We start from the raw sequence: 27,275 nt of genomic DNA, 5'->3' as shown, positions 1-27,275 counted from the left end.
AAGAGTTACGAAACACCGAAAGGTGTCAATCCCTCATGCAAGTCATTCCACGACACCCATTATGACCGTATCATTTAATTCCGATTGTTCTTTCACTCATCGTCCATTGTTCACTCTCGCAAGGTTGATTGTGGGAAAAAGCCATTCGTTGCTAATATCAATAATTAAACTAACGACTTATGCAAACCCGCCAAATTGAGTTGTTAATCGCAAGCGGTCTCTCCATAAAAGCCAGTCAATATTTGCTCATTTGTATATTATTTATAAGTACGTATGGGGGTACAGATTTCTGCACTCAGTCAGTCGTGATGCACACAGATGGCGCCAGCCTCCGCGTTCCGAGTTCGCCTTGGAGCGGTCTCCCCTAAGCGCAATTAGACCAAACCCATCGATCCGTCATTTACCTAATCCACTTTGTTTCCAAACGAATACCGACGTTAAATCCCGCATTTATGATTTAATACAAAGTCGTTCAGCGAACCGCAAACATTTAAACCGATGTTTAACGGGATTAAGTTTACGTTTCATTTAATTGAATTTGGTCGACCTACGTGTTTTTTTAATTGTTGCAGATTTTGTAGTGGAGTCACGCAGTCATTAGTTCGTTCCCACTAGGCTTAAAGTGTTACGTTGTATTGCAACGATATTATTTTGGATACGAGACGATCGTGGAGATTATTTCTTCATTAAATTAAATTGTTGCTTTTATTGCGACTAATTAAGTCTAAGTTTATGAGAAAAGTTCCCAGGATCGTTGCGCAACGTCCGCTAGATTAGACACGAAATGACATGTGTGCAACAAAAAAGTGGTAATTTGGTAAAGATATATTTTCTCACTTTCGGAATTTTTGAGCGATAATTTCTGAGTACCTTGTTAGTGTTCGGGTTGCTAATGAGGCTAATCATTCAAAAAATTGTGCGAATTGTTCTGACCACTGCGCACACGTGTCAGTTGCGCACCGCGTCCAAATTTAAATTTAATTAGTGCGTATATGGAATTAGATACAATTGTTATTTATTTCACCTTGACTTTCAAATTTTTTCCAAAGCGCTAATAAAACAAATTTTCGATAAGAAATCGCAAAACGAGCTCATGAACGTCCAACAAGTAACAGTATCGAATTTAAATTTTGCCTAAAATATTTGCATAATGAATATTAAATGGGAATACATAAACAAAAAAAATTCGACCATCGCAATTCAGGTTATAGTCTTTAGATTTAACTTTCATACAACTTCCAGTTTATGACGTAATTGGGGTCGCTAAGGTTAGCTTGCACATATTTTCTATGAACGTAGCGTTTTAAAAGGATATTCCGCAAGGTAACGAGTGGAATAAAGAATTTTATTGTACTCGAGGTAATTGCGGTTCAACAACAAAAACAAAACGCGCACATGCCGCTAGCAAAAAATATTTCAACTGGTGTTGGAAAAAAATATGTGTGGAATTCCAGATTGATTTATTGTTCGGACGAAAATTGAGAAGCCTGAGGCTGAGCCGAGGTTTGCAAAAATATTCACAAAATGTAACCAATAAATGTATTTTGAACTTGACCTTGACTCTTGTTGTGAGAAAAAGATTACGTATATTAAAAACAAAGGTAAAAAGTGAGCCCCGCCCACCCGCCCTTTCTCAATTGTGATGATTTTTTTATTTGTCGTGAGCCAAGGGGGCGGAGCTTAATTGCAAAATCTTTATTGTACTACAAGAAACTGTGTGAAACATGTCCTTAACCTATGTAAAAACTACGTGCATTAAATAACACAGAAAGCCACAGATTAAGTCCCACCTTCACCCTCCGATCTCAATTCTGATGAATTTTTCATTCGTTGTCAGACTGAGGGGCGGGGCGTAATTCCAAAATCCATATTTCCTACATTTTTCTCTAAATTACTTGTTGTAAAAAGAAGACTACCTATATTAAGAAAAAAAACTGTAAGCCCCGCCCACCCGCCCTATCTTAATTGTGATGATGATTCTTTTCGATATTTTACTTTTTGATTTTAATTGCTAGGTTTTTAGATTTTTCGTTTCTTTAATTGTTCAACTTGGTTTCTTGATTTTTTAATTTTCAAAATAAAAAATCCAAAAAATTAAAAATGAAAACACTGAAAAAAAACGAAAACTAAAATATCTAAAAACTGCAAAGTCGAAAAATTGTATAATCTAAAATTTGAACAATTTTAAATGTGAGTACAACAAAAAATCGTAATTTCGAAAAATCACGTAATAAAAATCAAAAAACAGAAAACTGGGATACATAATTGGAAAATTGGAAAATGAAAAAAAACAAAATCGGAAAATTGAAAATTTAAAAATCGAAAACTCAAGAAACCAGAAGTTAAAAAATCGAAAAATTTGAAATTTGTAAAAACAAACATTAAAAATAAAAAAAAGAAAAATTCTAAAAATTGATAAATTGAAGAGACAAAAACCTGAAAATTATAAAATGAAAAACCGAAGAAACGAAAATTTAAAAATCGAGCAACTGAAAAATCGAAAGCTAAAGAAACGAAAAGTTATAAAATTGAAAAATTCATTTTTAAAATGGGAAAATTGAAACGCTTTAATATCAAAAGTGGAAAAATTGTAATGAAAAAAATTAAGGAAACGAAATATTGAAAAATCGAAAAATTAACAACCGAGAAACCCAAAAATCGAAAAGGATTATCCGAAAATAAAAAAAAAACATTTCAAATTGAACAAAAATAATCAAAAATCAAAAAAATAAAAAATTGGAAAATTTAAACTTGAAAACTCGAAAAATTGAAACAAAAACCTGAAAGTTCGAAAAATTGAAAGATCTGAACCTTGAGAAACGAAGAACCAAAAAATTTTAAATTGAAAATTAGAAACATTGCAAGTCGAAACAAAAAACTGAAAAATCGAGAATTTGAAGAATTCAAAAATTGAAGAAACAAAAAGTAAATGAATGAAAAATTTCAAAGATTGAAAAGTCAAAAATTTAAAGTTGAAATCTTGAAAAATTGCAAAACGAAAATTAAAAAATCAAAAATTTAAAAGTTACGAAACTAAAAAATTTAAATTGAAAACTAGAAAATTTGACGAATCCAAAATTTGTAAAGACAAAAATTAAAAATAAAAAATTGAAATTCTTAAAAATCGAAAAATTGAAGAAACAAAAACCTGAAAATTTGAAAAATGAAAAATCTAAAAACTGAAGAAACAAAAAATGAAAAATCGAAAACTAAAAAACGAAAACTTAAAAAATTGAAACGTTTTAAATTCAAAAGAAGAAAAATGTTAATGAAAAAATCAAAAAAACAAAAAATTACTAGAAAAAATGCCAATCCAAACAAAAAAAACTGAAAAATCGAAAAATAGAAGAATTAAAAATTTGTAGAAACAAAAAGTAAATAAATTAAAAAATTCAAAGGTTGAAAAACAAAACAATTTAAAATTGAAATCTTGAAAAATTACAAATCGAAAAGTTAAATAAAAGAAAAATTAAAAAATCAAAAATTTAAATGTTAAAAAACTAAAAAAAAACTGAAAATTAGAAAAATTGCAATTTCACGAATTCAAGAAACAAAAAATTTGGAAAATTGGAAAAACGAAAAACCTAAAAATTGAAAAATCGAAAACTCCAAAAAACGAAGTTTAAAAATTGAAAAATTCTTTTCGAAAAATAAAAAGTTGAAGCGTTTTAAATTCACAAGTAGGAAAATTGGGATGAAAAGTACTGAAAAATCGAAAAATTTAAAGGTTGAAAAACCAAAAAATTTTAAATTGAAAAGTAGAAAAATTTTAATGAAATAAATAAAAAAAAAAACTGAAAATGGAAAAATTGGGAACCGAAAAATCAACAAATTTTAAATTGAAAACTAGAAAAATTGCTAATTGAAACAAAAAATTGAAAAATTGAAAATCGCAAAGTTAAATAAAAGAAAAATAAAAAAATAAAAAACTTAAATGTTAAAAAACTAAATAAAAATGAATTTGAAAATTAGAAAAATTGCAATTTGAAGAATTCAAGAAACAAAAAATTCGGAAAATTGAAAAATCGAAGAACTGAAGAAACAAAAACCTGAAAATTTGAAAACTGAAAATCTACAAATTGAAAAATTACAAATCGAAAAGTTAAATAAAAGAAAAATTAAAAAATCAAAAATTTAAATGTTAAAAAACTAAAAAAAAAACTGAAAATTAGAAAAATTGCAATTTGACGAATTCAAGAAACAAAAAATTTGGAAAATTGGAAAAACGAAAAATGTAAAAATTGAAAAATCGAAAACTCAAAAAAACGAAGTTTAAAAATTGAAAAATTCTTTTCGAAAAATAATTTTAAATTCAGAAGTAGGAAAATTGTGATAAAAAATATTGAAAAATCGAAAAATTGGGGAAACGAAAAATTGAAGACCGAAAAATGTAAATATGGGAAATTGGACAATAAAAATAAAAAATCAAAAGAATAAAAAAATTGAAAAATCGAAAAATTGGAAAATTTAAACTTGAAACTCGAAAAATTGAGACGAAAAATTAAGAAATTTTAAATTGAAGACTAGAAAAATTGCTAATCGAAACAAAAAACTGAAAAATTGAAAATCGCGAAGTTAAATAAAAGAAAAATTAAAAAATTAAAAATTTTTTTTTTTATTTTAAACTAAATAAAAATGAATATGAAAATTAGAAAAAGTGCAATTTGAAGAATTCAAGGAACAAAAAATTCGGAAAATTGAAAAATCCAAGAACTGAAAAAACAAAAACCTGAAAATTTGAAAACTGAAAAATCTAAAAATTGGAGGAACAAAAATTGAAAAACCGAAAACTCAAAAAACGAGTTTAAAAATTTAAAAATTCAATTCGAAAAGTGGAAAAATTGAAACATTTTAAATTCAAAAGTAGAAAAATTTTAATGAAATAAATAAAAAGAATGAAAAAAACTGAAAATGAAAAAATTGGGAACCGAAAAATCAACAAATTTTAAATTGAAAACTAGAAAAATTGCTAATCGAAACAAAAAATTGAAAAATTTAAAAATTCTAGAAATAAAAAGTAAATAAAAAAATTCAAAGGTTGAAAAACCAAAAAATTTAAAATTGAAATATCTATTGAAAAATTGCAAATCGAAAAGTTAAATAAAAGAAAAATAAAAAAATAAAAAATTTAATTGTTAAAAAACTAAAAAAAATGAATTTCAAAAAATTAGAAAAATTGCAATTTGAAGAATTCAACAAACAAAAACCTGAAAATTTGAAAACTGAAAAATCTAAAAATTGAAGGAACAAAAATTGAAAAACCGAAAACTCAAACGAGTTTAAAAATTTAAAAATTCTTTTCAAAAAATGGAAAAATTGAAACGTTTTAAATTCATAAGTAGAAAAATTGTAATGAAAAAAATTGAAGAAACGAAAAATTAAAAGCCGAAAAATTTAAAAGTTGAAAAATCTAAATATTTGAAATTGAACAATAAATATAAAAAAAAATCAACAAATCTTAAATTCAAGTAGAAAAATTGCTAATCGAAACAAAAAACTGAAAAATCGATAATCTGAAGAATTTAAAAATTTTAGAAACAAAAAGTAAATAAATAAAAAACCAAAAAATGTAAAATTTTAAAATTAGAAAAATTGCAATTTGAAGAAATCAGGCAACAAAAAATCTGGAAAATTGAAAAATCGAAAAGCTGAAGAAAAGAAAAAATAAAAAATTGAAAATCATAAATATAGAAGAATTGAAGAAACAAAAACCTGAAAATTGGAAAAATGAAAAATCGAAAACTCAAAAAACTGAAACGTTTTAAATTCAAAAGTAGGAAAATTGTGATGAAAAATACTGAAAAATCGAAAAATTGGGGAAACGAAAAATTAAAAACCGAAAAATCTGAATATTTGAAATTGGACAATAAAAATAAAAAATGAAAAGAATAAAAAAATTGAAAAATCGAAAAATTTAAACCGGAAACTCGAAAAATTGTAGAAACAAAAAGTAGATAAATCAAAAAATTCAAACTTTGAAAAACCAAAAAATTTAAAATTGAAATATGTATTGAAAAATTGCAAATCGAAAAGTTAAATAAAAGAAAAAATAAAAAATTTAAATGTTAAAAAACTAAAAAAGATGAATTTGAAAATTAGAAAAATTGCAATTTGAAGAATTCAAGCAACAAAAAATTCGGAAAATTGAAAAATCGAAGAACTGAACAAACAAAAACCTGAAAATTTGAAAACTGAAAAATCTAAAAATTGAAGGAACAAAAATTGAAAAACCGAAAACTCAAAAAACGAGTTTAAAAATTTAAAAATCCATTTCGAAAAATGGAAAAATTGAAACGTTTTAAACTGAAAAGTAAAAAAATTATAATGAAAAAAATTGAAGAAACGAAATATTGAACATTCGAAAAATTCAAAGGTTGAAAAATCTATATATTTGAAATTGAACAATAAAGATGAAAAAAATCAACAAATTGTAAATTGAACTAAAAAAATTGCTAATCGAAACAAAAAGCTGAAAAATCTGAAGAATTTAAAAATTGTAGAAACAAAAGTAAATGAATAAAAAACCAAAAAATGTAAAATTTTAAAATTAGAAAAATTGCAATTTGAAGAAATCAAGCAACAAAAATCTGGAAAATTGAAAAACTGTAGAAACGAAAAAATAAAAAAATCGAAAAATTGAAGAAACAAAAAACTAGAAGATTGTAAAATTCAGAAATAATCAAAAAAACTGAAGAAACAAAAAATTAAAATTAAAATGATTTGATTTTGCTGTGTGCCTAGGATAAAAAATCAAGGCGGATTCATGAATCATAAGTACAGGAGGACGTAATTTTATAACTTTTATATGAGATAACGTTATCAAATTGTGTGTGTTAATTGGTACTAATCTAATAAACATCGTCACAGTCGACAGACAGACGGATGACAGACCGACGGAAACGGGACACTCATTCTTTCATACCCCGAATACTCGTAAAACAAAAACACTATCTTACGCACGTATTTTTTTCAACTCATAAATAAAACTTCCAATATACATTTTGACGACAACCTCGCTATCAACTGCTCCACAAATCCATCTATAATTAAAAATCCAAATCCCGCTCCACCCTATTTTTAACCAAAACAAGCGCACTCATTCAAGAACCCCCCTTTTTCAGACGACACCGACTGCGAATCCGACCGCGAGCTCGCCTGCCCCATCAAGCGTCGCCGCCACGAGGCCCCCCCGTGCCCTCTCGACGACGAGCCCTACCAATCCCTGAGCCGCTCGAGCAGCCTCCTCCAGTTCGAGACCCTCGAGAGGCAGTGCCAGGAGACGTCCAGCAGTTCCCCCAGCATCTACTCCCAGTTCAGCCTCGACTCCCTCGAGCGCGCTAAGCCGCCCCCCAGCGACAGCGACAGCGGCGGCAGCGAGAGCACCCTGGCGCCCGCCAAGTCCTGCGGCAGCCTGCGCGCCTGGCGCAGCTTCGAGAACCTGCAGCGCGGCGCGCCCAAGCGCGACATCATCTCCGCGGAGAACCTCAGCGAGGACAGCGGCTTCGGCGACCAGAAGGAGAAGAAGTCCCCCAGGAGCCCGGCCTTCGGCGCGTACGACTACTGCGAGGGGTTCGCGAAGATGGGCGGCAAGTTCGGGGCCAGCTGTCAGAACCTGAGCGTGGTGGGCAGCGAGTGGGTAATTTTAGAGAAGGAGGAATGTCAGGTTAAAAATAGTGCGACGTCTGCGAGCGAGCCCGACCTGCGGGGGGGAGATGGGGACCAGCACGAGAAGGAGGACGAACACAGTGTGTGTGTGTGCAGTGTTCCGAGGAACTTGGACCTGGTGGGCAAGGAGGATGAGCCGAGGAAGACTTCTATAGCGGCGAAGAATTGGGACTTGGGGGACTTCAGTCAGGAGATGGCGTCGTTTAAGAGGGAGGGGAGTTATGCGGAGGCTATGAGGAACAGGGTGGATTTGAGCGACGACGAGACGAGTCTTTGCTACAAGAGGAAGCTCCCGAAGACGACGATCGTGGAGTTTGACAAGAAGGTGCTCCAGGCGATCTCGGAGAGTATACACAGTATTAACTCCGTGAGTGTGGCGGATGCCCACTTGAGTAGCATCTATGGGAGCTCAGGAGCTATACAAGGGAAGAGTATACACAGAAATGTTGTAAGTACTCCGAATTTGGTCATGAACCAGCTGGAGCAAGAGAGGATCGTGGACTTGTTACTAGAAGAAGAAAGAAGAAGATCGGTGCAAGATCTAGCAAGAGAAGTGCCGAGGAAGAGCTCATTGGTCAACCATAGCACTAGCACTAGTTGTATATCCGACGTAGACGACAAGACCCTCAACTACGAATCAGGTGAGTACTAGATACATCAAATTCTTGCTTCTATATTTCCGCCTTCCAAGGTAGGTCATTGATCTTCAAAGATTCCTTTGCAATACTCTTTTCTCAAATATTCTGGCACTAACTCACATAGATGAGTTTTTTCTGCATTCAACCAGTTTTGCAAAAATCCTTCGTGTGTGGTGTTAAAAATACATGGTGTTAAACACAGATGGTGTAGAAATGGATTCATCCTCGCTGTTACGACTATAATAATTTAATTTAAGCTACTGGTAGTAAATATGAACAAATCGGAAACTGAATACATAGTTATAAAAAAGTAAACAGACCCACTAGGCAACAGTCCAGAATTCACTTTATTGTTCGTAATCAATGCCGGGTTTACTTTTCTTTTTATGAAGCTTTTATTGGTTGTGTTCATTCTTCAATCGGGACTCATTTCTAATTCTGACGTGACATTTTAGTTTCGACGTAGTCTTTTATTTTAGGATTTTTTCATTTATGTACTATTGGATTATTCACAAGTTGTGCCAAAATTCGAAAGATTTATTGCACGAGTATAGACTGGACATAGCCTCAACAGGGCTTTAGCGCGGGATACTCACGCAGATTTCATTGATGTGATCTAGTATCCTTTTTCTGCCTAATTGAAGTTCCTCAACTGAACCTAGACACTACTTTATCAGCCTCCAAAACGTTCGGAGTAAACGTTAGATTACTTGAGAAATTCGAAAATTTCAATTAAAAAATTGAGCTTCAATTTTTTTCAATTCAAAATTTCAAATTTCGTGTTTTTGTGGTCCCGGAGCAAAATTTTGGAAATTTGCGGCTAGAAAATTAAAAAAATGAGAAAATAGGGAAATTAAAAATCGAGGAGGTACAATGAAAAATCAAGTAATGAAAATAAAAAAACATGAAAATCTAAAAATTTTTAAACAAAAAATTGCAAATCGAATAATTGAAAAGACAAAAAATTAAAAGTTGAAAAATCGAAAAATTCAAAAATTTCAAATTGACAATACAAAAAATTGCACTAGAGAATTTGAAAAATCGAATATAAAAACCGAAAAATTGAAAATCGAGAAATAGAAAAATCAAAAAATAAAATAAATGAAGAATTTAAAATAGACAACACGAAAAATTACATTTTGAAATTTGAAAATTAGAAATTCAAAACACAAAAAAAAATCGAAAAATTGCGGTTCGAAATAAATAAATGAAACATTGAAAAATAGAAAAACTAAAAAATTTAAAAATTGAATAATTAAAAATCGAGAAACTGAAATTCCATTCTTCATAAATCCAATTTTTGAAGAATGGAAAAATTTTAAGCTCAAAAATAAAGTCCAGGAACTGAAATATCGAAAAATTGAAAAAAAATTCAAAAATGGAATAATTAAAGATCGAATAATTGTAAAATCCAAAAATTGCATATGGAATAAGTGAAGAAAAGTAAAATTGAAAAAAAATTCAAAAGTTGAAAAATCGAAAAATCCAAAAAGTTAAAATTGCCTACACAAAAAATTGCAATTCGAAAATTAAAAAAATATGAGAAAATAGAAAAACTTTAAACGATAACTGTAAAATCGAAAAATTGCAAATCGAATAATTGAGGACACACAGGATTAAAAAACATTCAAAAACTGAAAAATAGAAAAAACTTAAAATTTAAAATCGAGAAAATTAAAAATTAAATATACATAAAGGACAAAAAATTGGGAAATCGAAAAATTGCAAATTGAATACATAATTGAAGAAACGAAAAGTTAAAAAATCCAGAAAATTGAAATGCCAACACAAAAAATTACAATTCGAAAATTAAAAAAGAAAAAAAATCGAGGGACTAAAATGAAAAATGAAGTATAATTGAAAAATAAAAAAATTTGAAAATCGAAAAATTTTCAAAACAAAAAGCTGTAAAATCGAATAATTGAAGCGACAGAAAATGAAAACAAAAATCAAAAATTAATTATATATAAAAGATAAAAAAGTAGAGATTTTCGTAAGGTCATATTGAAAAATTGTGATTTTTTTTTCGAAAAATTCGATCTGAAAGACGTTTTTTTTAATCCTGAAAATTACCAGGTGACCTGATGTGGTCTAACTGATTTGTCTTGAACTGACTTGACCTGGCAATTTTGGAAAATCATAGGAATTCTCGAAGAAGTGAAGCCGAAAATAACTTCATAAGGAGGGAGTATTAAAAAATTGAGCTTTTGGAAAAATCAAGAAAATTTTGAGACAGATCTCGACGAACTGATTCGAAAAATATAGCTTCTTTGTGATCCCAGAGCAAGATTTTCGAAATTTTCCATTTGAAAGTCAAATTTTTTTAAAAATCTAAAAATTGCCATACTTCAGTTGGCGATTGGAAAAACAGTAGGAATTTCCGAAGGAACGAAACTGAAAGTAACTTCTGCATGTAAAAATCAAACGTAAAATTTTTTTAAATTAGTTTCGAAGATGAATGAAAAATGTTCGAAAATTTCCCAACAATTAAAAAATTGAGATTTTGGAAAAGTTGCCTAAAAATCAAGAAAAAAATTCTGGGGTACAGGTCTCAACGATGATAATTCCAAAAATATAGCGTTTTTGTAACCCCGGAGAAAGATTTTGGAAATTTTCGGATTGAAAATCAATTTTTTTAAATTCCAAAAATTGCCATACTTCAGCTGGCGATTCGGGGAAAACGGTAAGAATTTTCGAAGAAATGAAGTCGAAAATAACTTCTACAGGTAAAAATCTAAAAAAAATATAGCGTCTTTGTGGTCTTAGGACATGATTTACAAAATTTTCGGTTGCCGATTTTGGAAAAAGTGTAGAAATTTTCAAAAAAATGTTCTTTGCTAATTTTTGAAAGGTGCTCGGAAAACGTCGAAATTTTCATGAAAATTTGAGATTCTAAGTTGGCCAAAAATCTACAAAAATTCTGAAATAAAGATGTCGAATTCGGTTTGAAAGATATTTTTTTAAATCCTAAAAACTACCAAGTGAATCTTGAACTGACTTGACCTAAAAATTATGGAAAAATCGAAAGATTTCTCGAAAAAATGAAGCCGAAAATAACTTCTATTTGTAAAAAAAATTTTTTAACTAAATTTCGGCGGTGGACAAGTAATGTCGAAAATTTCATAAGGGGAGGGAGCAAAAAAATTGAATTTTTGAAAATATTGCCATAAAAACAAGAAAATTCTGAGAAATTGGTCTCTACAAGAAAAATTTTGAAAATTTTCCGGTTGAAAGTCAAATTTCTTAAAAATCTAATAAATGCCATACTTCAGTTGACGATTCTTGAAAAACCATACGAATTTTCGAAGAAATGAACACGAAAATAGCTTCCGGTTGTAAAAATCTACAAAAAAATCTTTTTCGAAGCTATAAGTATTCAAACATTGAAATTTCGAAAATATTATTTGAAAATGGAAAAAAAAAATCTGTCCATGAGCAAGCTTTTGGAAATTTTTCGTTTAAAAGACAACTTTTTAAATATCCAAAAAAAATTATTTCAGTTGGCAATTGTGGAAAAACCGCAGAAATTTTCGAAGAAATCCAGCCAAAACGCAGCAAAAATTGAACTTGAAAATGTTGCCAATAAATTAAGAAAAAATTCTAGAATATAGATCTCGAAAGATACAGCGCTATTGTGATCCTGGAGCAAGATTTTGGAAATTTTCGGTTTGAAAATCAAAAATGTTTTTAAAATTCTAAACATTGCCATTCTTAAGTTGGCGATTCTGGAAAAACGGTAAAATAATTTTGAAGAAATAACGCCGAAAAGAACTTTTGGAGATATGAATCTACAAAAAATTCTCTTTAACTAAATTTCGAAGGTGGAAAAAAATGTAGAAAATTTAATAAAAAATTGAGATTTTGGAAATATTGCCTAAAAATCGCAAAAAATCTGGGATCTCCACAAACAAAGTCTAAAGATACAGCGGTTTTGTGATCTCAGAACAAGATTTTGGAAATTTTGGTTTTGAAAGTAAAATTTTTTTAAAATGCTGAAAATTGTCACAGTTCAGTTGGCGATTTTAGAAAAACGGTAGAAATTTTCGAAAAAATAAAGACGAAATAACTTCTAGATGTCAAAATCCACAAAAAAAATAACCAGGTGTCGAAGTCGGGCGAAAAATGGTCCAAACATTTCATAAGATGTGTCAAAAATTAAGCTTTTGAAAAATCTGGGACGTACGAGTAGATCTGGATAAGCTGATTCAAAAAATATAACGTCTTTGTGATCCCGTAGCAAGATTTTGGAAATTTTGGTTTTGAAGGTAAAATTTTTTAAAAATGCTAAAAATTGTCACAGTTCAGTTGGCGATTTTCGAAAAACGGTACAAATTTTCGAAGATATAAAGCCGAAATAATTTCTGGATGTCAAAATCCACAAAAGAAAATAAATAAACTAGTGTCGTGGGTGGAGGAAAAATGGTCGAATTTCATAAGGGGTGTCAAAAAACTGAACTTTGGAAAATGTTGCCAATAAAATAAACAAAAAAAATCTAGAATATACATCTCGAAAGAGATAGCGCCTTTGTGATCCTGGAGCAAGATTTTGAAAAGTTTCGGTATGAAAATCAAAAATGTTTTTAAAATTCTAAACATTACCATACTTTAGTTGGCGATTCTGGGAAAACGGTAAAATATTTTTGAAAAAATAAAGCCGAAAATAACTTCTAGAGATATAAATCTACAAAAAATTATCTTTAACTCAATTTCGAAGGTGAAAAAAAATGAAGAAATTTTAATAAAAAATTGAGATTTTGGAAATATTGCCTAAAAATCGCAAAAAAATCTGGGATCTCCACACACAAAGTCGAAATATTCGAAGATTTTGGAAATTTTGGTTTTGAAAGTAAACTTCTTTACAAATGCTCAAAATTGTCACGGTTCAGTTGGCGATTTTGGAAAAACGGTCGAAATTTTCGAAGAAATGAAACCGAAATAATTTCTTGATGCCAAAATCCATAAAGAAAATAAATAAACGAGTGTCGTAGGTGGAGGAAAAATGGTCGAAAATTTCATAAGGGGTGTCAAAAAATTGAACTTTTGAAAATGTTGCAAATAAAATAAACTAAAAATTCTGGAAAATAGATCTCGATAAAGTGATTACAAAAATATAGAGCCTTCGTGATCCCGTAGCAAGATTTTGGAAATTTCGGTTTTGAAAATAAATTTTTTAAAAAATACTAAAAATTGTCACAGTTCAGTTGGCGATTTTCGGAAAACGGTAGAAATTTTCGAAGAAATAAAGCCGAAATAATTTCTAGATGTCAAAATCCACAAAAAAAAATAAATAAACGAGTGTCGTAGGTGGACGAAAAATGGTTGAAAATTTACCATAAGGGGTGTCAAAAAACTGAACTTTTGAAAATGTTGCCAATAAAATAAAGAAAAAAATTCTGGAATATAGATCTCGATGAGGTGATTCGAAAAATATAGCGTTTTTGTGGTCCAGGAGCAAGATTTTGGAAATTTTTCGTTTAAAGACGGTTTTTTAAACATCCTAAAAAAATTTCAGTTGGCAATTCTGGAAAAACGGCAGGAATTTTCGAAGAAATGCAGCCAAAATGCAGCAAAAATTGATCTTTAGAAAATGTTGCCAATACATAAAGAAAAAATTCTAGAATATAGATCTCCAAAGATATAGCACCTTTGTGATCCTGGAGCAAGATTTGGGGAATTTTCGGTTTGAAAGTCAATTTTTTTTTAATTCTAAACATTGTCATACTTTGGTTGGCGATTTTGGAAAAACGGTACGAATTCATTGAAGAAATAAAGCCGAATATGAAAATATAAAAATATAAAAATCTCCAAAAAAAATCTGTTTAACTAAAATTCGGAGGTTGACAAAAAATGTAGAAAACTTAATAAAAAATTGAAATTTTGGAAATATTGCCTAAAAATCCCAAAAAAAATTTGGGATCTCCACAAACAAAGTCGAAAAATATAGCGCTTTTGTGATCTCAGAACAAGATTTTGGAAATTTTGGTTTTGAAAGTAAATTTTTTTAAAAATGCTAAAAATTGTCACAGTTCAGTTGGCGATTTTGGAAAAACTGTATAAATTTTCGAAGAAATAAAGCTGAAATAACTTCTGGATGTCAAAATCCACAAAAGAAAATAAATAAACGAGTGTCGTAGGTGGGCGAAAATTGGTCGAAAATTTCATAAGGGGTGTCAAAAAATTGAACTTTTGAAAATGTTGCCAATAAAATAAAAAAAAAATTCTGGAATATAGATCTCGATGAGTGATTCGAAAAATATAGAGTTTTTGTGGTCCAGGAGCAAGATTTTGGAATTTTTTCGTTTAAAAGACAGTTTGTTAAATATCCTAAAAAAATTTCAGTTGGCAATTCTGGAAAAACGGCAGAAATTTTCGAAAAAATGCACCAAAATGCAGCAAAAATTGAACTTTAGTCAATGTTGCCAATAAATTAAGAAAAAATTCTAGAATATAGATCTCGAAAGATATAGCGCCTTTGTGAACAAGATTTTGGAAATTTTCGGTTTGAAAGTCAATTTTTTTTTAATACTAAACATTGTCATACTTTAGTTGGAAAAACGAAGTTACTGAAGAAATAAAGCCGAATATAACTTCTGGATATAAAAATCTACAAAAAAATCTCTTTAACTAAAATTCGGAGGTTGACAAAAAATGTAGAAAACTTAATAAAAATTGAGATTTTGGAAATATTGCCTAAAAATCGCAAAAAAATCTGGGATCTCCACAAAGTCGAAAAATATAGCACTTTTATGATCTCAGAATAAGATTTTGGATATTTTGGTTTTGAAGGTAAATTTTTTTTAAAATGCTAAAAATTGTCACAGTTCAGTTGGCGAGTTTGGAAAAACGGTAAAATAATTTTGAAGAAATAAAGCCGAAAATAACTTCTGGAGATATAAATCTACAAAAAATTCTCTTTAACTAAACTTCGAAGGTGGAAAAACAAATGTAAAAAATTTAATAAAAAATTGTGATTTTGGAAATATTGTCTAAAAATCGAAAAAAAATCTGGGATCTCCACAAAGTCGAAAAATATAGTGCTTTTGAGATCTCAGAACAAGATTTTGGAAATTTTGGTTCTGAAAGTAAAATTTTTTAAAGATGCTAAAAATGGTCACAGGTCAGTTGGCGATTTTGTAAAAACGTAGACATTTTCGAGGAAATGAACGGGGGAAATAGTTTCTGGATGTCAAAATCCACAAAAAATTCTTTTTGGATAAGTTTTGGTTTGTGATCCAGAGCAAAATTTTGGAAATTTTCAGCCTGAAAAGCAATTTTTTTAATTTGTAAAAATTGCCCAAATTTAGTTGGTAGTTCTAGGAAAATAGTACAATTTTTTGAAAAAATAAAGCCGAAAATAACTTCTGGGGTCAAATTCTGCAAAAGAATCTTTGTATCCAAATTTCGAATATGGACAAAAAAATAGTCAAAAATTTTATAAAAATATTACAAAATTTAGATTTTGGAAATATTGCTTAATAATCCAGAAAAAATTCAGGGAAAAAGATCTCGACGACCTAATTCGCAAAATATGTAGTCTGTGGTTCCGGAGTAAAATTTTGGAATTGGCTAATCTTGGAACAACAGTAGGAGTTGTCAAAAAAATGAAGCCGAAAGTAACTTTTAGGTGTCAAAAACTTCAATAAATCTCTAGATAATCTTCAGAGGTCATTGCAGGATGATCTAAAATTTCATCAATGGTAAACTGAAAAATTGAGCTTTTGGAAACATTGCCATAAAATCAAGAAAACATTCTGGGTTATAAATCTCGACGAGCTTATTTTAGAAAAAAAAATGGTTAAAAAGTTCATAAATTTAACCTGAACTGACCCGACCCATTATGACCTGGCAAGCATCAGGTCACCTCTCAGTGTGAGGGAAATACTGCATAAATTCTTTCGAGCGATATTTCCTGCACTGTGACTAGTATGATCTAAACCTAAGGACCTAAACTGTAACTAGTTAACCCCGAACCCTAAACCTTCCAGGCAGCACCAAAGAGGTGCACTTCAGCCCCGTCGTGTCCGAGGTGAACTGGCCCGAGGACAGCCACTCCAGCCCCAGCACCGTCGAGCGCGAGTCCAGCTACAGCCTCTCCAGCAGCCCCGAGCGCGAGTCGTTCGACGCCCTCACCAAGGTCCTGCTCGAGCCCCGGCCGCCCACGCCGCCCAAGCCCTCCTGCTCGCAGTCGCGCCCCGTCCCCGAGAGCCGCCGCACTTTCCGCCCCCTCAGCGAGGCCTTCCCCCCGTACGACGAGCCCGAGTACTCGCCGCCCCCCTACCACCCCCTCAGCGAGAGCCAGCCCGAGCTGCGGCGCGTCCCCTTCCGCTCCGGCCTGTCCCAGTCCCAGCCCGACGTGCGCTGCAGGCGCCGGGGCTCCCAGCTCATCAAGAAGGACGCCGACGGGTGCATCATCAAGGCCTACATCGACGGGGACGGCGTCCAGTACAAGCACACCCATCTGGACCTTGACGAGCCGGCCCCCCCCACGAGTCACGTGCCGGTGGGCCGCGATGCTCAAGTCAAACGGAGCGATGCAGTTGCGGTTATGGAAGCGGCAGAGGTGCCTCGGAAAGAACTGAAAGAAGCGAAACAACAACAACAACAACAACAACAGCAGACGAAGAAGAAATTGGGGGGGTTCTTCTCGCGGTTGGCCAGTTTTCGGTTCTCGACGAGGAAGGATGAGAAGAACAAGAAGAAGAAGGATGGCGACAAAAAGACAGGTGAGCTAGTTGCTTTCTCTTTTTTCGGAGCGCTGGCCACCGCGATCACCTGATTTCGGCCGATCGGCCGGCGGAATGGTTTGTTTGGGGCGTGGGTGTGGAGGCCGCGACATCGAATTTCCTTAAGTCGCGCTAAACATTTTGTTTGGGTTGTGGGCGGAATCGCCACCGCGTTCGCCCGATTCCGCACCATCGACTCGAAATAGTACGCCGATTACAATAATTATGAACTGCGCGCGAGCTCGTGCCATAAATTTTTGTTTGGCGATGATTGAACCGGAAGTGACATCTGCTTTTTTTCCTATTCAATTGAGTGCGGATTTGATTAGGCGTTTGGTAAGCGGGTTACGTAAGCGGAACTTTTATCCGATGGAAGGGTTTGGGAAACGTTCTAATGAGAACAGAGTTGTTCACATTTTATGGAGTGTCATTACTGGTGTTAATGAGCGGGAAAGTGGAATTAATTGATGGAGGGATGGACCCGCATTGTGTGTGATGAATTTTAAATAATGTGGTAAACAAGCTCGCATCCTTTCACAACGTGGTCAAAGTCGGTTATTGAAGTTTAATAACGCGATAATTTTGAGATGGATACATTTCGAAAGGTCATGAAGGTCGGGAGAACCCCTCTATAAATTCAGAATTGTTAACATTAATTTTCTAAACAATCCAAGACCTATTTTTAGTTTCGTACATGCGCAAGTCGAGCATGTCGGCATTATTTGACCCTCATTTTCACACCTAATTACAAATTTGGACTTTGAAAGTATTCACGAATCCCGAAAGTTCTTAATCGAAAATATGGAAATTTCGACGAACCGACTGCGGGAATAAACAAGTGTTTCTAAAAAGAATCTGGAACACTCATAATTCCCCGAGTATTTATTTTCGTCCAGGGAATGAACGTTCGAAGTGATTTATTCCTGCTTTTTCAATGTAAATGCGTTGTTGATAGTTATATTCACTGATCTTTTGAATAGCGCATTCCTAACAAACCAAAAACGGAAAATATTAATAACGACGTTTAAACACCCAGGTTTACCTACAACAAACACACTTATCGTCGTGTAAAGCAACAAAGTAGCCATTCTATACATATTTGTTTAAGTTATTTGCATATTTTCCTTTCTACACACAATTAATTTAAAGAAAGTCCGTCAGAAACAGCCAACACAAACAATCGCCTTATTGTGTGTTTGAAAAGATTTAAAATAGTTTTATGTAAATGGGCGTTGATTGAAATGTTTATGGTACTAATACTTGCCGGGTTTAATTGAAGCTACTAAAAATACCGTTTGCGTGGATTCCGTTTTAACCCACAAATGTTTGTGTTTAGCGGTAATTCTTTTATTGTAAGCAATGCTTCCATGTTTTTGTTAAGTACCAACTACCAATTGGATGACGTCGTCTCCAAAATTTACAGTAATACATTTGGCGAGTTGGGTTTTCAAACCAGATGCCCAGATATTTGGAAAAAAAATGTGTAACAATATTTTGTAATTTTAATTTTATTAAAATTTATTCTTTTACACCCCCAAAAAATTGATGACGTCGTTTCAAAATCTACCGAAGAAATCCTCTCCATTAAATTTTTTCCATTTTTCAACATCTAAATTTTTCAGTTTTTCGTTTCTTCGATTTTTTGATTTGCAATTTTGCAATTTCTCGATTTTACAATTTTTCCATTTTCAATTTTCCAGTTTCTCAATTTTTAATTTTTCGATTTTTCAGTTTTTCGTTTCCTCAATTTTTCAAGTTTTTGTTTTCATTTTTCATTTTTCGTTTATTCAATTTTTCAATCTTCAGATTTTTCAGTTCCTGGATTTTATAATTTTTAAATTTCAATTTTGCAATTTTTGGATTTTTCAGTTGATTTTTTTTTTTATTTTCATTTTATCAATTTTACAATATTTAATTTTTTCGATGTTTCAGATTCTCAGTTTTTTGATCTTTCAGTGTTTTAATTTTTCGTTTTTTCAATTTTTCAAATCCTTGATGTTTCAATTTTTAGATTTCCAAAGTTTTCATACTATACTTTTTAGTTTTTTCATTTTTAATTTTTTTAATGTTACAATTTTGAGGTTTTTTCTTCTTTTGATTCGAAAAGTTGAAAAATCGAAAAAATCAATGAATCAAAAATTATAGAAACGTCAAAATTGTAAATCGAAAAACTGTAACATTGAAAGATCGGGAAATTGGATAATTGAAAATTGAAAAATGCAACGAATGAAAAAGTTTTAAAGTCCAATGAAAATGGAGAATTTCCAAAGTCGTAAAACTCAAAAAGTAAAAAATTTTAAAAATTATAATAAAATTATCACTACATATTTTAAATAAAAACTAAGTAGAATTACAAAAATTGCAAAATCGAGAAACTGAAAAATCTAAAATTGAAACAACGAAAAATTAAAAAATCTAAAATTTTAAAACCGAAAAATTATAAAATCCGAACATTGAAAAGAAAAATTATAAAATCATGACACTGAAAGCCGAAAAAAAGAAAAAATAAAGAAAATAAAAAACGAAACGAAAAATTTAAAACATTTAAAAATTAAAACTCGAAGAGAAAGAAAAAAAAATTAAAAATTAAAAAATTGCAAATCGAAAAAAAATAAAAATAATGAAAATAAAAAATTAACAAAAAATTGCAAATTTGAAGAAATGAAATAATGAAGACTCGAAAAATTGAAAAGTCAAATGAATGAAATATTTTTAAATTACAATAACTGAAAAATGGAAAAATTCTAAAATCGTAAAATTGAAAAAGTGATAAACATTTTTAAAAATTATTGTCATTACATACTTATTTAAAATGAAAACTAGAATTGAAGAAAGGAAAAATTAAAAAATCATGAAACTGATAAATCTAAAATTTAATACGAAAAATTAAAAAATTGAAACATTCCAAAAATAAAAAATATCGTAAAATTGAAGAAATATAAAACAATGAAAAATAAAGAAAAAATGCAAAATCTAAAAATCTAAAAATTGGAAAATTGAAAAAATGGAAAAATTAAGTCAAAAAACTGCGGAAGTGTTATTTACTCCACTGGTTTTAACTTTATAGAGGTTCTAAACAGAAAACAAAAATTGACAGCAGTAGATTATTGAAGAAAAACTGAAACATTGGAAAACTAAAAATTGAGAAACTTAAAAATCGAAAAATTATAGGATCGTCAAAATTTTAAAATTGAAAAACTGTAACATTATAGATCGAAAAATGAAAAGATTCCAAAATCGTAAAATTGCATTTTTTTCGTTGCAAATCGAAAATTTAAAGAAATGAAATATTAACGAATCGAAAAAGTGCGAAATCCAAAAACAGAAGAAACAAAAAACAACTGAAAAATTGCATTTCGAAAACTTAAAGAAGCGGAAAATTGAAAAAAATTAACGTTGAAAAGAAATTATAAAATCGAAACATTGAAAAATCGAAAATTGAAGAAAGTTAAAAAAAAATATGAAAAATAGATCAATTAAAATGTCTTGAATTTGTTGTTTCGATATTTCAATTTTTCGATTTCTCAACTTTTAAATTTTGCGATTTTTCTTTTCGATTTTTTATTTCCTGGATTATAATTACTTGGTTTTTAAATTTTTCGTGTCTTCAATTTCTTGTGTTTTTTGATTTTTACTTTTCCTTTTATTCAATTTTGATGTTTTCCAATTTTTCGATTTTTCAATTTCTTAACTATTCAATTTTACAATTTTATAGTTTTTCGATTTCTCAGTCATCCGATTTTTCAGTTTCTCAGTTATTAATCTTTCATTTCGACTTTTACATTTTTAAATGTCTAGAACTCCCAAATCGAGAAATTGTAGAAACATAAAATTGAAGAACTAAAAAATTGAAAAATCGAAAATTAAAAAATCAAAAAATTAAAAATAACCGCAGCGAAAAAACGAAAAAAAAACGCAAAAAATTAGTCAAAAAATTGTATAATTAGAAATTTGAAAAATTTTAAATTGAAAACTTGCAAATCGAAAAATCGTAAGATCGAAAAATTACGAGATAAAAATCGAAAGACTAATAAAATCGAAAAATTGAAACAAAAAATCGAAAAGGAAACAATTCAAAAGTGGAAAAATGTAAACATTTCAAATTGAAAATTAGTAAATTAAAAAATGAAAATCCAAAAAGTTTAAAAAAACAGAAACGCAGAGGTCGATAAATGAAGAAATCTAAAACAAAAAATGAAATATTAAAAATTGAAAATTCCAGAAATTGTAAATCGAAAAATTGCAAAATCCAAAAACTGGAAAAATTAAAATGAAAAAAAATATATACATATACAAAATCGAAACATTGAAAAATCGAATAATTGAAAAAATAAAGAAAATAAAAAACCGAAACCAAAAATTGCAAATCGAAAAATTAAAAATTGAAGACTGGAGAAATCGTAAAATTCAGAATCGGAAAATTGAAAATTTAAAAACCGATAAATTGAAAAACCGAAAACTGAAGAAACTAAAAGTTAAAAAAAAATCATTTTGAAAAATAAATCAATTAAAACGTCTTGAATTTTCTTCTTTTCCGCGTCTTCAATGTTTCGATATTTCAATTTTTCGATTTCTCAACTTTTAAATTTTGCGATTTTTTATTTTCTCGATTATAATTACTTGCTTTTTAAATTTTTCGTGTCTACAATTTTTCGACTTGTGTTTTTTAATTTTTACTTTTCCTTTTATTCAATTTTACGATTTTTTCCAATTTTTCGATTTTTCAATTTCTTAACTTGTCAATTTTACAATTTTATAGTTTTTCGATTTCTCAGTCATCCGATTTTTCAGTCTCTCAATTATTAATTTTTCATTTCGACTTTTACATTTTTAAATGTTTAGAACTCCCAAATCGAAAAATTGTATGAACATAAAGTTGAAGAACTAAAAAATTGAAAATCGAAAATTAAAAAAAAACAAAAATTATAAAATAACGACAGCGAAAAATGGAAAAAAAAATACGAAAAATTAGTCAGAAAATTGTATAATCTGAAATTTGAAAAATTTTAAATTGACAACTTGCAAATCGAAAAATCGTAAGATCGAAAAATTACGAGATAAAAATCGAAAGACTAATAAAATCGAAAAATTGAAACAAATCGAGAAACTTAAAAATCGAAAAGGAAACAATTCAAAAGTGGAAAAATGTAAACATTTGAAATTGAAAATTAAAAAAAAAAATGAAAATCCACAAAGTTTAAAAAAACAGAAACTCAGAGGTCGATAAATGAAGAAATCTAAAACAAAAAATGAAAAATAAAAAATTGAAAACTCCAGAAATTGTAAATCGAAAAATTGCAAAATCCAAAAACTGAAAAAATTAAAATGAAAAAAAAATATATACATAATAAAATCCAAGCACTGAAAAATCGAATAATTGAAAAAATAAAGAAAATAAAAAACCGAAACCAAAAATTGCAAATCAAAAAATTTAAAAATTAAAAATTGAAGACTCGAGAAATCGAAAAATTCCAAATCGGAAAATTCAAAATTTACAAATCGATAAATTCAAAAACCGAAAACTGAAGAAACTAAAAGTTAAAAAAAATCATTTTGAAAATAGATCAATTAAAACGTCTTGAATTTTATTTTTTTCTGCGACTTCAATGTTTCGATATTTCAATTTTCGATTTCTCAATTTTTAAATTTTGCGATTTTTCTTTTCGATTTTTTATTTTCTCGATTATAATTACTTGGTTTTTAAATTTTTCGTGTCTTCAATTTTCCGACTTGTGTTTTATGATTTTTACTTTTCCTTTTATTCAATTTTACGGTTTTTTTCAATTTTTCGATTTTTCAATTTCTTAAATATTCAATTCTACAATTTTATAGTTTTCCGATTTCTCAGTCATCAGATTTTTCAGTTTCCCAGTTATTAATTTTTCATTTCGACTTTTACATTTTTAAATGTTTAGAACTCCCAAGGCGAAAAATTGTGGAAACATAAAATTAAAGAACTAAAAAATTGAAAAATCGAAAATTCAAAAAAAAACAAAAAATTAAAAATAACGACAGCGAAAAATCGAAAAAAACACGAAAAACTAGTAAAAAAATTGTATAATCTGAAATTTGAAAACTTTTAAATTGAAAACTTGCAAATCAAAAAAATCGTAAGATCGAAAAATTCCGAGATAAAAATCGAAAAGGAAACAATTCAAAAGTGGAAAAATGTAAACATTTGAAATTGAAAACTAAGGAAAAAAATGAAAATCCAAAAAGTTTAAGAAATACAGAAACTCAGAGGTCGATAAATGAAGAAATCCAAAAACTGAAAAATTAAAAATCTAAAACTCGAGAAATCGAAAAATTCTAAATCTGAAAATTGAAAATTCAAAAATCAATAAATTGAAAAACCGGAAACTGATAAAACTAAAAGTTAAAAAATTGTTAAAATCGAAAAATTGGAACGTCTTGAATTTTCCATTTCCCGCATCTTGTATATTTCGATATTTCTCTTCGATGCTTTATTTTCTCGGTTCCAATTTTTCGTTTTTTCAATTTCTTGACTATTCAATTTTACAATTTTATAGTTCTTTTATTTCTCAGTAATTAATTTCGACTTGCACATTTTTCAATGTTCTAAATTCCGAGTCCACAAATTGTAGAACCAGAAAATCAAAAAAATTAAGAATCCCAAAAATTTAAAATCACGACAGTGAAAATAATGAAAAAAACCGAAAAACTAGTTAAAAATTGTATAATCTAAAATTTGAAAATTATGAATTGAAAACTTGAAAAATTGAATAAACGAAATATTAAAAAATCGAGAAACTCAAAAATCGAAAAGGATCATCGAACAATCCAAAAGTTGAAATAAAGAATCGAAAAATTGCAAAATCCAAAAACTGAAGAAACGAAAAAATTGTAATTTGAAAAATTGAAGAAACAGTATTTCGATATTTCAATTTTCCGAATCTTCAACTTTTGAATTTGTGGGGTATCAGGTGATTAAAATAGTATGAGGGAAGAGCCTTGGAGTTTGTGAAATTGAAATGAAAAAACAAAAATTTGAAAGTTTGAGAAATCTAAAAATTGAAGAAACGAAAAATCAGAATTTGAAATTGGAAGCTATAAAAATTGCAAATCGAAACAAAAAAAAATAAAAATTTGAAACATTGGAAAATTTAAGTAAACTAAAACTCGAGAAATTTTAGAATAAAAAAATTGAAGAACAACCGTAGGATTGAAAAATCGAAAAAATAAAAAATTAAAAAATTAAAAATCAAGATAGTGGAAAAACGAAAAAAACATCTAAAAACTGCAAAATAGAAAACCTAGATAACCTAAAATATGAAAAATTTTAAATTGAAAACTCGAAAAATTACAAAACAGAAAAGCGTCAGGTCAGAAAAACTACGAAATAAAAATTGAAAGACAAAAAAAAACAATCACATCTAATTTGAAAATCGGTAAAATTGAAAAAATCATTTTGAAGAATCGAAAACTTGAAACATTTCAAATTCAAAAGTAGAAAATTGTAATGAAAAAATTGAAGAAACATAATATTGAAGAATCGAAAAATTAAAGAACGAGAAACTCAAAAAAATTGAAAAATCCAAAAGTTGAAAAATCGAAAAATTGTGGAAATGAAAAATAAAAAAATGGAAAAATTCCAAAGTTGAAAAATCTAAACATTTTGAAAACTAGAAAAATTGCAAATCCAAAAAGCTGAAGAAAGCAGAAACTGAGACAAACATAAAAAAACAAAAATTAGAAAATCGAAAAATCGGAAGAGTGGAAATTTAAACTTGAAATCTCGAAAAATTGAAGAAAAAGAAAACTGAAACTTGAAAAAATTGAAAAATCTAAGAATCGAGAAACTAAAAATCAAGAAATTTTACATTCAAAATTTGAAGAAACAAAAAGTAGCGTTTGTTCAATTTTTAAATTCAAAAGGGAAAAATTAAAAAATCTGAAATTGAATCCTTCAAAAATTGCAAATCAAAACGTTGAAGAAACGAAAAATTTGAAAATTCAAAAGTTCACAAAGGAAAATTTAAACTTAAAAATTAGAAAAAAAATTGCAATTTGAAAAACTCAAGAAACAAAAACCTAGAAAATCGACACATTAAATATCGAAAAACTGAAGAAATTGAAAATTAAATAAAAATTTTATCTTGAATAACCGAAAAATTTGAAATAGAAAACTAGTAAACATAAAAAATTAAAAATTGAAAATCTGAAAAGTCCAAGAATTGAAAAAACAAAAATTTGAAAGTTTGAAAAATTTAAAAATTGCAGAAACGAAAAATTAAAATATTGAAAAATCAGAATTTGAAATTGGAAGCTATAAAAATTGCAAATCGAAACAAAAAAAATAAAAATTTGAAACATTCAAAAAAAATCAAAAAATTAAAAATCAAGCCAACCGAAGAACTAGTTAAAAATTGTATAATCTAAAATTTGAAAATTATGAATTGAAAACTTGAAAAATTGAAAAAACGAAATATTAAAAATCGAGAAACTCAAAAATCGAAAAGGATCATCGAACAATCCAAAAGTTGGAATAAAGAATCGAAAAATTGCAAAATCCAAAAACTGAAGAAACTAAAAAATGAAAAACTGAAAAACTTTTGAATTTGTGGGGTGATCAGGTGATTAAAACAGTACTTGCGTTTTGGCGTATTTATTTTGATGTTGTCGGTACGGCTGATGAGGAAAGAGTCTTGGAGTTTGTGAAATTGAAATGAAAAGAAAGGTCGGTAGAAAGCGATGGAAACAGTTGTGTCTAAAGGGTTCTTGGAAGGTATTTGAAATCTTGAAAAGGATTAGTATAAGATAGGTTTTACGACATGCAGGTAGACGAAGAGAAAATTTCGGGGTGATACTGGTTGAAAGTAATTAAACACGGATTATATACAAATATACAATTTTGTGGGACTTGACAGCCCCCACAAATTTTTCGATTTTTCTCTTCAATCTTTTATTTTCTCGATTTTAATTGCTTGGTTTGGTTTTTAAAATTTTCGCTGCTTCAGTTTTTCAACTTGGGTTTTTTGATTTTTTAATTTTTCTTTTGTTCAATTTAGGATTTTATAGTTTTTCGTTTTCTCAGTCATCCGTTTCTCGGTTTCTCAGTTATTAATTTTTACTTCCACTTTTACATGTTTCAATATTCAAAACTCCAAGTCGAAAAATTATAGAAAGAAAAAAATCAAGAACTAAAAAATTGAAAAAATTTGAAAAATTTTAAATTGAAAACTTGAAAAATTGCAAATCAAAAAATCGTAAAAGGGAACACTTTTGAAAAATCGAAAAATTGTTGGCTGCAAACCGCTTCCCACGTCACTTCACCCTCTTGACTCTAAAAGCGAATCGTGCTTTATTCTTTCATTCATCCCGTAAAACTTCCGTCTACAAATTGGCCGCTTAATTCCCTTTGTGTACGTCACTTCAACAAACACTACATGAAAACCTCCTTTTGTACGCTTTTGCTCCAGCTTTGGCGTACTTTGTGTGAGCTTTACCAGTGCTTGTGGAGATAAATTTTGCTGTATCTAATTTTTCATAGACTAGTAAAGCTCGAAAAGCTCTCTAGGAAATACCAGGTCTTGAGTGTAAATTAATTACTGGAATGCAGCTACCTGTTTGCTAACCACTTTCAGAGTACACCCCTTTCATGCAGCTTGAGTTAATTAGCAATGCAGTAATTAAATTGTCCGGAGTCCGGTGTAAAGTTAATCGGGACGTCCAGGGTAGAGTTCAAGGGAAGTTGTCTAATTAGGGGAATTTTACGCGACTTTTAAAACTTTTTAGAGTAAATAGCCTTAACCTACGTTGGTGTTGTCGTTTAAATGGGAAACATTATCCCGTTTTGTTGTTCTCTGATTAATTCGGTATTTGATTTCATTAAATAAAATTATCAAGTAAGTAAGTTTAAGCATTAATTAATTATTTAATTGAAATACAGTTTCTGGTGTCGTTCACCAAATTGAATGACCTCGCTGTTAAAATCTGGAAATTTTTCTTAGAAAATGCAAAACCGGCTACCTACTCTCTACCTGCAGTATATAAGTAATATAATATATTAAATCCACCCCTAATTTAGCTTTGTGGTCTTCAGAAATATAACCCAAGAGATTATTTTCTTCCAAAGTACTCACTTCAATATTCACTAATTCCCTGATTTACTACCCCTATTAGCCCATCAGGTAACTCAGAAACATCAAATTAGGGTGGAGGGGGCGAAAAATTTTGTACAAAAGGACACCTGAACAGTATAAAGTGCATTCGACTGTCTTTGGTCGAC

The 27,275-nt window shown here is 29.6% G+C and overlaps 1 protein-coding gene across 1 annotated transcript in view; it reads left to right on the top strand.

The window, feature by feature from the left end:
• The window catches only part of LOC135129517 (uncharacterized protein), a 98,819-nt gene that overhangs the window by 15,900 nt on the left and 55,644 nt on the right, over positions 1 to 27,275 (top strand). The window contains exons 3-4 of the mRNA XM_064056682.1: positions 7,122 to 8,306; positions 16,289 to 17,026. Coding sequence (XP_063912752.1) covers positions 7,122 to 8,306; positions 16,289 to 17,026 — 1,923 coding nt within the window. The remainder of the gene's footprint in view (positions 1 to 7,121; positions 8,307 to 16,288; positions 17,027 to 27,275) is intronic.

This window comes from Zophobas morio, unplaced genomic scaffold, assembly GCF_036711695.1.
Source record: "Zophobas morio isolate AGI-343-1 ecotype UQ-CSIRO unplaced genomic scaffold, CSIRO_AGI_Zmor_V1 ptg000016l, whole genome shotgun sequence".
NCBI classification, from domain to species: domain Eukaryota; kingdom Metazoa; phylum Arthropoda; class Insecta; order Coleoptera; family Tenebrionidae; genus Zophobas; species Zophobas morio.
Note: the sequence above shows the minus strand (reverse complement) of the source record. Positions and strands in the feature narration are given on the sequence as shown.